The 12,500-nt window shown below is 40.8% G+C and overlaps 1 protein-coding gene across 11 annotated transcripts in view; it reads left to right on the forward strand.

Annotated features, from left to right (window-relative positions):
* Nucleotides 1-12,500, forward strand: part of cfap46 (cilia and flagella associated protein 46) — a 189,262-nt gene that overhangs the window by 61,027 nt on the left and 115,735 nt on the right. For all 11 annotated transcript variants that reach the window (XR_012389014.1, XR_012389013.1, XM_073920364.1 and 8 more), the window contains 4 exons: nt 529-719; nt 3,858-4,083; nt 9,006-9,126; nt 12,029-12,140. Coding sequence is in view for 9 of the 11 variants with exons in the window: in XM_073920364.1 (XP_073776465.1) it covers nt 529-719; nt 3,858-4,083; nt 9,006-9,126; nt 12,029-12,140 (650 nt within the window). In the remaining 2 variants the exon portion in view is untranslated. The remainder of the gene's footprint in view (nt 1-528; nt 720-3,857; nt 4,084-9,005; nt 9,127-12,028; nt 12,141-12,500) is intronic.

The raw sequence follows: 12,500 nt of genomic DNA on the forward strand, positions 1-12,500 counted from the left end.
CAGAGTCTGTGTTTGTCTTGTAGTTTTGCTTGAGAATCAGAGAACAAATCAAAAATGCATTTAATTAATTAATTTGTCTGTGTATATGTGTGTGCGCGCTTATGTGTGTGTGCGCGCATGCTTGTGTGTGTGTGTGTGTATGTGTGTGCTTGCTTGCATGTGTGTGAGTGTGCGTTTGTGTGAGAGTGTGTATATGTGTGCATGTACTTGCTTGTATGTGTTTGAGAGAGTGCGTGTGAAGATGAGCTTGTGTGTGTGTGTGTGTGTGTGTGTGTGTATTTGTGTGTTTGATGTGCATTCGTAATGAAGGAGGTGTATCTGTGAGTGTGTTTGTGCACAATTGCGCGCAATTGTGTTGTGTGCAAGTCTGAGTCTGTGTGTGTATTTGTGTTTGTGCATTAGTATTGGATAAGGTGTGTGTGAGCAAGTGTGTTTATTTGTGAGTCTAAGTGTGTGTGTGTTTGATATAGATTAGTAATAAACTGTCAGTAGGTGTGTTAATAATCTGTGTGTGTGTGTGTGTTTTAGTTCCAGCTAAGTGTGTTGCTGCGTCTGGAGGCGCTGCTGCAGAAGGCCATGAAGGAAGCAGACGCTGCGGTGGTTCAGGCAGTGTGTGTGTGTGTGTGGAACACGTGTCTGCCGCTGCTACAACACAACCTGAGGAGGAGAGTCAAGAAACCACTGATCACACTCACTCGCGCACTGGAGGACACACACAGGTCTGACAGACAGAGACAGTGTGTGTGTGTGTGGGCGTGCTTGCATGTGTGTGTATGTGAGAAAGTGTATATGTGAGTGTGTTTGTGTGTGTATGGGGGTATTTGTGAGTGTATGTTTTTGTGTATGTATATGTGTGTGCGCATTTGTCTGTGTGTGTGTATGTATGTGAGTGTATCAGTGTGTTTGTGTGGGTATGTGTTTGTGTGTATGTATATGTGTATGTTCAGTAGTCTGTGTGTGTATTTGAGTATATGAGTGTGTTTGTATGAGTGTGTGTTTGTATGTGAATAGATGAGTGTGTTTGTGTGTGTTTATGAGTATTTGTGAGTGTGTATGGGTTTGTGTGTGTGTGTGTGTATATGGGTATTTTGTGAGTGTGTATTTTTATGTGTGTGTGCGCATTTTTGTGTGTGTGAGCATTTTTGTGTGTGTATGTATATGAGTATATGAGTGTGTTTGTGTGTGTATGCGGGTATTTTGTAAGTGTGTATGTTTATGTGTGTGCGCTTTTTGTGTGTGTATGTATGTGAGTATATGAGTGTGTTTGTGTGTATGTACGTAATTTGTGAGCGTGTTTGTGTGTGAGAGTGTATATGTTTGTGCATTTGTGTTAGTGTGTATGTAAGTATATGAGTGTTTGTGTGTGTATGTGTGTAAGAGAGTGTGTGTGTGCGTTTGTATGAATGTGTGTGTGTGTTTGTTTGTTTGTTTGTTGGTATTTATGAGTGTGTTTGTGTGTGTATGTGCATTTGTGTGTGTATGTATTTGAGTGTGTGTGTATGTTGGTATTTATGAGTGTGTTTGTGTGTGTGTATGTACATTTGTGTGTGTATGTATGTGAGTATATGAGTGTGTTTGTGTGTGTATGTGCGTAATTTGTGAGCGTGTTTGTGTGTGAGAGTGTATATGTTTGTGCATTTGTGTTAGTGTGTATGTGAGTATATGAGTGTTTGTGTGTGTATGTGTGTGAGAGAGTATGTGTGTGTGTGCGTTTGTATAAATGTGTGTGTGTGTTTGTTTGTTGGTATTTATGAGTGTGTTTGTGTGTATGTGCATTTGTGTGTGTATGTATGTGAGTGTGTGTGTATGTTGGTATTTATGATTGTGTTTGTGTGTGTATGTGCATTTGTGTGTGTATGTATTTGAGTGTGTGTGTATGTTGGTATTTATGAGTGTGTTTGTGTGTGTATGTGGATTTGTGTGTGTATGTATTTGAGTGTGTGTGGATGTTGGTATTTATGAGTGTGTTTGTGTGTGTATGTGCATTTGTGTGTATATGTATTTGAGTGTGTGTGTATGTTGGTATTTATGAGTGTGTTTGTGTGTGTATGTGCATTTGTGTGTGTATGTATTTGAGTGTGTGTGTATGTTGGTATTTATGTGTGTGTTCGTGTGTGTAAGAGTGTGTATGTGCATAAGCGTGTGTGTATGTGAGTTTATGTGTGTGGGAGTATATATGTCTGTGTGCTTGTTTGGAAATGGTTTTGTTATTGCATGCGTGTGTGTGTTATTAGTATATAATGATATGTGTTTCTGTGAGGGTTAGTTTAAGAGTCATGTAAAGTCCTCACTGGGATATGAGCTGCTGCTGTTGTTCTTGTTTAAAGCATCAGGTCTCCGCATGTTGATGTGTTTCTCAGTGTAGTTTAGTGGATGTATCTGGACCCTTCAGTGTTTCTTCACCTGATAAGGAATGGACCGAGATGAAGGGTCTGTTTTAGCTCTTCATTAAAATAATCCTCCATGTTAAAGTGAATCGTGTCCACATTCTCCATCCTCACATCGTCTAAAGAGGTTTTTCTGTTCTCTGCTGAACGTTAAAGCAGATTTTCTGCAGAATGAGTTAAACTAGTCGTCATGAAATGAAAGAAGACAGTGACCAGAGGCCCCAAAACTCCTAAATATAGTCTCCCTCTCTGTGCTCCGCTGTGTTTCAAGGGGCTTTTTGTCCTGTTGTTCAATACTAATGCATTTTATTAAATTCAAGATGTATTTTTTAGTTAGTCTGCTTTAAACATGAGCAAATATCTATCAACCGAGTCAAATAAAACAGTATAATAATCTTTAAAGATTGTTTTTCTGGCTACACAGATTATTATTATTATTTTTCCCCTTTTCCATCCTCTTGTATGACTAATATCTATCATTTTGCTTCTCTGCCAAAAATATTTCTTGATTTAAGAATATTTTATTTAATTTCACGAAGAGTTTTTTTTAAATTAAAGTGGAAGAAAACTGTCAGTTTGGTCAGAAAAAGAAAGTTTTAATAAAATGCAGGGAAAACAATACTATTGGCTAGTGCTTAATTTTTTTAAGTTATTTTTTTAAACACTGACAGATTTCTTTATTATTTTAGATTATTATTAGAATTATTGCTATTTCTATAGTTGTTGTTGTTATTATTATTGTTGTTGTTGTTGTAATAATAATAATAATAATAATAATACAAATAATGCTGATGGTGATTGTTCATCATCATCATTCGTTCATTTAATTTCCTTCGGCTTGGTCCCTTTATTCATGGAATGAACCACCTATTCCAGCATACATTTGACACAGTGGATGCCCTTCCAGCTGCAACCCAGTACTGGGAAACACCCATACACAGTCATACACTACGGCCAATATAGTTCATCAATTCTCATATAGTGCATGTGTTTGGACTGTGGGGGAAACCAGAGCACCTGTAGGAAACTTACGCCAACACGGGGAGAACATGCAAACTCCACACGGCAACACCAACTGACCCAGCCGGGACTCGAAACCAGTGACTTTCTTGCTGTGAGGCAATCGTGCTACCCACTGCACCACCGTGGCGCCCCATTATTATTATTATTAATATTATTATTAATATTATTATTTTATAATTTTTTTTATCATCATAAATGTTTTTGGGAGTCAATTAACAATTGCTGTTTTTTTTTTAATAAAACACTTATTCTACTTATTCGAGCCACTGTAATGTAAATACTAATGGTTAGATTTTTGTTTGTGTGTCTGTGTGTGTCTGTGTGTGTCTGTGTGTGTGTGTGTGTGTGTGTGTGTGTGTGTGTGTGTGTGTGTGTGTGTGTGTGTGTGTGTGTGTGTGTGTGTGTGTGTGTGTGTGTTTGTGTGTTTGTGTGTTTGTGTGTTCTCAGTGTGCTGCTGGATGTCCTGTGCTGTGCTCATGCTGAACTGGCGTCTGTCTCCGAGGACGAGGAGAGTCTGGAGTCTGCAGTAACTCACCTGGAGAGATCAGTGTGTGTGTGTCCCCAGAGCGAGCGTCTGTCCTCCCGCCTGCACCACCTCTGTCTGCGTGCCTCCATGCACAAACACACCACTCCTGCTGGAGCCCTGGATCACGCACACACACTCATACTGCAGGTGCCAATGCAAAAACACACTCACTCTCTGTCTGTAACGAGATGTGTTTGGGGATGTTTACGCCTGGGCTCAGAGTTTATAAATATGCGTTAGTGTTTTCACGATACTGGAATTCAGTACCAGTCGATACTAAAATTTTAAAACGCTTTCCTGCTAACATTTGAGCGCTGTTGAGCATGTTCTTAGGGTGCACTCACTATGCTGTTCGAACCTTGCCCAGACGCGTTACCCAGTTTGTTTGACAAGTATCATCGGCCTCAGGTGTGGTTCTCTTGCAAGCCATCTCTCCTGCAGTCATACCAACACTGACTCTCATAATCAACACATCTCTTGACTCTGGTTTATTCCCCACTACATTTAAGCTGGCAAGGGTAACCCCACTGCTAAAGAAACCCAACCTGGATCATACGCTACTTGAAAACTACAGATCGATATCCCTGCTTCCATTCATCGCCAAGATTCTGGAGAAAGTCGTGTTCAATCAAGTCCTGGACTTTCTTACTCAAAACAACCTCATGGACAACAAGCAATCCGGCTTTAAGAAAGGCCACTCAACTGAGACTGCCCTGCTCTCGGTCGTGGAGGATCTCAGACTGGCTAAAGCAGACTCAAAGCTGTCCTCATCTTGCTGGATTTGTCAGCTGCTTTTGACACTGTCAACCACCAGATCCTGCTTTCTACGCTCAAGTCACTGGGCGTTGCGGGCACTGTTATACAATGGTTCAGATCTTACCTCACTGACAGGTCATTCAGGGTATCTTGGAGGGGAGAGGTGTCCAACCTACAGCATCTAAACACTGGGGCACCACAGGGCTCTGTTCTTGGGCCACTTCTCTTCTCCATCTACACGACATCTTCAGGATCAGTCATCCAGAAACATGGATTCTCCTACCACTGCTATGCTGATGATACCCAGCTATACCTCTCTTTTCACCCTGAGGATCCCTCGGTTCCAGCTCGCATCTCAGCCTGCCTGTTGGATATTTCACACTGGATGAAAGATCATCATCTTCAGCTGAACCTCGCAAAAACGGAAATGCTTGTAGTTTCTGCCAACCCGACCCTACACCATAACTTTTCAATCCAGATGGACGGGGCAACCATTACTGCATCCAAAATGGTGAAAAGCCTTGGAGTAATGATTGATGACCAACTAAACTTCTCTGACCACATCTCTAGAACTGCTTGATCGTGCAGATTCGCACTCTACAACATCAGAAAGGTCCGACCCTTCTTATCTGAACATGCAGCTCAACTCCTTGTTCAAGCTCTTGTTCTCTCCAGACTGGACTATTGCAACTCTCTACTAGCCGGGCTTCCAGCTAACTCTACCAAGCCTCTTCAGCTGCTCCAGAACGCAGCAGCACGAGTGGTCTTTAATGAACCTAAAAGAGCACATGTCACTCTGCTGCTCATCCGTTTGCACTGGCTGCCAGTTGCTGCTCGCATCAAATTCAAAGCTCTGATGTTTGCTTACAAAGCGACTTCTGGCTTTGCTCCTTCTTATCTGCTCTCACTTCTGCAGATATACGTGCCCTCCAGAAACTTGTGTTCTTTGAATGAACGTCGCCTCGTGGTTCCATCCCAAAGAGGGAAGAAAACACTTTCCCGAACTCTCGCGCTCAATCTGCCCAGTTGGTGGAATGAACTCCCTAACTGCATCAGAACGGCAGAGTCACTCGCTACTTTCAAGAAACGAATAAAAACTCAACTATTTAGTCTCCACTTCCCTTCCTAATCTGCAATCGCCTCTCTGACTCCACCGCTAACTGTACTACAGAAAAAAAATTATTAATGTTCTGCATCTTACACTTTACATACCTGAAACTCGCCTACAGCACTTCTTCATTGTTGCTCTTATAGTTGTGTAAACTGCTGCCTTGTCCTCATTTGTAAGTCTGATAATGACTAAATGTAAATGTGCAGTTGGCCGGCCCTGACCCGATTGGAAGAGGTGTGTCAGGCGTGGCTTGGTTGGGCTTTGTCGCAGTACGCTTGTTGTGTGAGTGTAAAGCACGCCTGAGCCTGAAACTGAAGACGAGAGGTCACTTTAAGACACTGTTTGATGTGGATTTATTAATCATTCTCACTGTTCAATGAACACAAACTGTCGTAATTTATTAAAGACACAAACCCCTCACTGCATCACACCTTCAGCAAACCTCCTCATTCCTGCAGCACCAGGACTTTATCTGTGTGTCACTACGGCCCAAACCACCAAACCTATATAACTAAAGCATCCTCCACTGTGCTGAGCGAGAGCGCTTCTCTCCTGTTAAACTGAACACTCGCTTCATCGATGACGGAAGTGTGCTCCGGCTCGGAAGGCAAAACACAGTGTAAGTGCAGGCCGAGGGGGATAGGGGAGGGGGGACAATTGTGCATTGAGAGGGTTCAAGGCAACTGTACATAGTGTGAGAATGCATTTAAACAGCGCTGATTTGTCATTGAGTTCACTTGCTCAACAGAAATGACTCTGATTGGCTGTGAAGGTTCACCAAACTCACCGCTGTTTACTGAGTGTAAACACAGATACAGGGATATTGGAGTGGTTTAAAGTCATGTCGATCAGCTGCTTTTTCTATAAGATGACATACGAACAATCGAGCCAAGTTCAATGAGCTGTTGTCCGGTGTGAGCTGGAGGATTTCCCCTCAGGACACCAACAACACACGCTACGTCACAATCACTCATGCTTGACCCTTCTCTGCGTCAGGTGTAAACGCACCATAAGAATTCTGTCATCAGTGCTTAAATATTTGCAGGAAATGGACGTTTTTTTAGGATCGATTGGTACCAAATTCCAGTATTTTGACAACCTTAGTATGCGTAGAAACTTTCTTGAAAGTGTATCATTAAAACCACAACTAAAAATCCACCCCAAACTGAGTGCAACTCACAGAGGTGAGAGGGCCTGACAAACCACTTGCAGAAAACACACCCTATGGGTCCTATCATACACCCGGCGCAGTGTGGCGCATGGCGTGGCGCAGTAGTCTTTTGCTAGTTTCAGCTTGGTGCAAGAGTGGTTTTGAGGCATTGCGCTAGGCTGTTTAAATAGCAAATGCATTAGCGCTCATTTGTGCACACATAGGCGTTCTGGTCTAAATAGGAAGGTGTTCTGAGGCGGACCGCTGGCGCGTTGCTATTTTAAGAAACTATAATAGATTTTTCATTAGACCAAAACTAACCCGGTCTAAACTCCAGCACAGAGTTGCACCTCGCTTACACACTGCTTAATACACACAAGAGAGCAATAGACAAATATTTTTACATATGAAAAAAAATTAATATTAAGGATATATATAGGATATAATAAGAATAGATATAGAATATAAATATAAAGGATTAAAATATTACAAAACATATTATTTTCTAGCCTACATAAATATGAAAAATCACTGCTTTCATGTCTTCTTCATCTCGGGAGGCTTTTTCAGTTCATTCATGACAATCTGCTTTTGTATAATGTTATTATTATTAGCAGTATTATTTATTATATCCATATTTATATTTGTTTTATTAAAAACAAGCTTAGATTTGTCCACCTGTCAGGTTTTAGAGCATATGGGGCACAGCATGTGTTTTAGGATATAACTCAGGTTTTTGAGCACACTTCATTATTATTGTTCATTTATTCGTTTGCTTGAAATTAGAACTGAATTTAGAAATAGTTTTGAAACGAATATTTGCGCTTAACAAACAAAAGTATTTATTTATAGAGTAATTGATGTCTGTGCGTAAAGGTTTCCCCATCCAAGAGCGAAAGTGAAAGTAGATCCATTATCTCTCATTCTCACGCAGTAGATGCTCTGTTTAACTGTTTTCTGTGAACTGTTTGCTTGTGAAATGCTCAGTTTTTCCACTTAGACTTACTTTACGTCCTGTAAATAGCGAATGCGCTCTTGGCGTGATGCAGCTGGCTCTTAAAGGGAATGGGAGATGAGACTCTGATTGGTTTATTCTCAAAGCACACCAATAACTCATTAAGAGAATAAACTCAACCCTTTTAGACCATGCGCCACGGCGCAAAGCGCAATTTCCCATTCTTAAATTAGCAAAAACGCGTTCTGACACGCCCTGAAAGCATTTGCGCCCTGTGTTTTGCGCTCTGCGCATGGACCGTCAAAATAGAGCCCTTTGTCTCACTAGGTGTGTTTCCATCCAAAGATGCAAATTAAATGTTTATCCAAGAACAAGCAGCAGCACGGTGTCTCAGTGCTTAGCCTCACAAAAAGAAGGTCGCTGGTTTGATTCTCAGCTGGGTCAGTTGGTGTTTCTGTGTGGAGTTGGTGTGGGTTTCCTCCGGGTGCTCCGGTTTCCCCCACAGTCCAAACACATGCGCTATAGGGGAATTGATTGACTACATTAACCGTAGTGTGTGTAAATGAGTGTGTATGGGTGTTTCCCAGTACTGGGTTGCAGCTGGAAGGGCATCCGCTGTGTAAAACATGCTGGAATAGTTGGTGTTCATTCCACTGTGGTGACCCCTGATAAATAAAGGGACTAAGTTTAAGGAAAATGAATGAATGAATGAATGAATGATGTGATTTTCACAAACCAAAAGCATTTCAGCCACTAAACAGTCATACATGTTTGCTAGATTGTTCCTAACCTGCATACTTATGTTTGTTTATGTCAAAAATAAATAAATGGAGCAGTCTTTTAAGAATATCTTCTCACATTTGTGGTCATGATTAAAGATTTTGATTGGCATGTTTCATAATTAACGTTTCTGAAAGTCTGTTAATGGTGCACAGTGTGTTTCGATTGTGTGTGCGACTGTTTCAGTGCTCTGGAAGAGTTTTGTAATTCAGACAGCACTTAAAACAGCTGATACCCTGACTGGTGAACAATGGTGCTGATTGAGACACACTCCAGGTTTAGTGCGCTTCTGTAATGATTATGTCATATTTGCGCAGGCTGGAGAGGTCAGAGGTCGTGGGCTTGTGAAGAAGTGTCGCCCTCTACTGGTCCGGGCAGGAATCACACTGGCTCCTGAAGCTTTCCAGAGCGTTCTCGATGCTGACCGCAGGATCACAGGTCAGGGGTCATGCATGTGTTCATCTCAATTCACATTTATTTCATCTGTGTGTTTATTTTCTGCAGCAGGGGAATAAAGGGCTGAACACTCCACTGTTACTCTCAGAGAACATGCCTGAACGAGACGCTGAAAATCAAAGATGCTTCTAGAAGAGTTTATGCTGATGGAGGAGCAGCGCTGTCTGACAAATCCGCTCATCAGATCTGTGTGTGTGTGTGTGTGTGTGTGTGTGTGTGTGTGTGTGTGTTTGTGTGTGTGTGTGTGAGAGAGAGAGACTGCAGCTCCGCTTTACTCCCGTGTGTCAGTCTCTAATCAGGGTATCCCATCATTCCTTGCGGCTCACAGACTGAAGCGCTTGATCTGTGTGAGATCAGCTGCTCTCTGAAGAGTGTGTGTGTCTGAGGGCCCTATCATACACCCGGCGCAGTGTGGCGCATGGCGCGGCGCAGTAGTCTTTTGCTAGTTTCAGCTTGGCGCAAGAGTGGTTTTGAGGCGTTGCGCTAGGCTGTTTAAATAGCAAATGCATTAGCACTCATATGTGCGCTCATAGGCGTTCTGGTCTAAATAGGAAGGTGTTCTGAGGTGGACCGCTGGCGCGTTGCTATTTTAAGAAACTATAATAGATTTTTCATTAGACCAAAACTAACCCGGTCTAAACTCCAGCACAGAGTTACGCCTCGCTTACACACTGCTTAATACACACAAGAGAGCAATAGGCAAATATCTTTACAAATGAAAAAAATTAAATATTAAGGATAAATATAGGATATAATAAGAATAGATATAGAATATAAATATAAAGGATTAAAATATTACAAAACATATTATTTTCTAAGCCTACATTAATATGAAAAACCACTGCTTTTATGTCTTCTTCATCTCGTTAGGCTTTTTCAGTTCATTCAATCCAGTATGCTTTTGTATAATGTTATTATTATTAGAAGTATTATTTATTATATCCATATTTATATGCTGGATGCTGTGCCATTGAATGAGTTTGATTATTTATAAACCAAGCAAAACCAAGACTTTTTTTTACACACTGGCTCTTCTCTCAGAGCCAGAGTGTCAGTTTACAGTAGAGGGCCATTTTAGAACCTATAGCACATATTATTTAAGTATTTTCAAGATAAACAGAATGTATAAGTGCAATATATATAAAAAAAAATATGTATATATTTGCACTCTTTCAACATAAATAAATTTAGCATTGCACAACAAGAATTGTGATTTAACTTTTCAACTATGAAAACAAGTTTTACAAAGATATATTTTGCCACTGATTATTCAAAACTTAAGGTGGTGAACTAGCAGTGTTATGCTGCTTTGAAACATCACTGTCACTGTAAACAACAGGCTAATAAAAATATAACAAACCAGCAATCTTCTTGCTGTGAGGTGGTTAAACTACCCACTGTGCCACCGTGACACCCAATTATTTTTATCATTATTATTATTAATATTATTATTATTATAATTAAATAAAAATTAACAGGAGGAGGTGTTTAAAACCTTCGTTCTCCGTGACACTAGGCTGAATATCTTTGCAGATGAACAATGCAATAGCATTCGTTATTGGCGTAGAGTGAGCAGAACTGTTGCGCATGGGAAAAAAAACTTGCAATGCTTTTCTCACCACTTTTGGAGCTGGTTGAAGCAGTGCGAAAGCCGGGGATGCAGAAACACTGGAAGATGCTTTCACAACAACACCGTGGCGCCGCTTCCAGTGAGATATCAGATTAGTCGTACTGCCCGCGTATTTTACAGATGCGCGGCACATTTTGCAAATTGCATCTGTCCTGTCATGTCGTCCATTCTTAAATCCATAATGTTGCTTGCCATACTTTAGATTTAAAACTCAGTGGGGAATAAAATGTTTGTTTTGCTTCTCGCGCTTTCTGAGGGCGCTCCACTAGCTTCATCCGCACACCTGATACACTGAGTTGTAGTGTGTGCACATCCGCAAATCCGTTGCTAAGGCTTACTTTATGTAGGTCGATTAAATTATGCGCCAAAAACAGGTTGACAACACTTGTTAATAAATAAAAAATACATTCTATATTAAAAATATAAGCTGTATCTCGGAAAAATCGATGCATCTTGCAAAAACCGATGCACCTCCTGATTTGCTTCCAAAATTTCATTCATCCTCTGCTGCTCAACCGATGCACTCGCATCGTGCACACGCATGACCGCGTATCGATACATATCGGTTAATCTTCCCATCCCTAATATATATATATATGTGTGTGTGTGTGTGTGTGTCCACTGCATGTTTTATGGGCTGTTTAATGCTATGATTTGAGCAGGGGAATACAGTAGAGTGTGAGGATTTACTATAATGCACAGTCGCTTGTATGTTATAAAATGTTTCTAGTAAATGTTGTTCTGTCAAACTGTTCATTCATCAAAGAATCCTGGAATGATAAACCATACAAAAACAATTCAATGTTTATAAACTATTGTATTTAATTTTATTATACATAAAATTAAAAGTTAATTGAGGCGAGGCAGTGGCGCAGTAGAGAGTGCTGTGGAAACCCCGGATTAATAAAGGGACTAAGATGAAAAGAAAATGAATGAATGATAAAAGTTAATTGAATTAGTTATCTAATAAGTGTGTAATAAACTGGCCCTTCACATTAATCTGTACCCAAGAAGTTGCTATCAGTTTCAAAAAGGTTGGCGACCCCTGTTTTAAACTATTAACAAACAAAATGGTGAACAAGAAACTGTTTAGTTGTTCACTAGATTTTTTTTTTAATAGAATGTTTTGTTTTTTGCTGCTTATGAAAATGTTTGTGTGTGTGTGTGTGTGTGTGTGTGTGTGTGTGTGTGTGTGTGTGTGTGTGTGTGTGTGTGTGTGTGTGTGTGTGTGTGTGTGTGTGTGTGTGCGCGCAGATGCTGAGGGTCTGGAGCTACTCGCTGCTAAAGCTCAGCATCACATCAGCTGTGTGCAGAAGGTGGAGGAGCATCTGTCTGGACTGAACAACTGCTCAGATCACGCTCAGAGGTGTGTGTGTGTTGTGTGTGTGTGTGTGTAATGCTTTTGGTAGTTTACAAGGACAAATGTGTATAGCGTAGGGATGTAACAATATTGTAAATACCGTCATACCGCAATAGTAATGTTTTTCAATATTAGCGTAGGCGCATGACTCAATAAAACTATATTTCTGAGAAAAGTTTGCTCAGGTGAATGAAGTGAACGGGAGGTAGCGGGAACTACAATTCCCATCAGCCCAGGCATGGCCATCATCCTTTGAGGTCTGTTGTCACTACAGATCCAGTAATGCGGAAATGGAGTGTGTTGCGGTGTAGAAAAAGAGCTGGAAATGATCGAACCTAAAGCGGGTTTTAAATCAGATGTGTGGAA

The sequence above is a fragment of the Danio rerio genome, chromosome 13, assembly GCF_049306965.1.
Source record: "Danio rerio strain Tuebingen ecotype United States chromosome 13, GRCz12tu, whole genome shotgun sequence".
NCBI classification, from domain to species: Eukaryota; Metazoa; Chordata; class Actinopteri; order Cypriniformes; family Danionidae; genus Danio; species Danio rerio.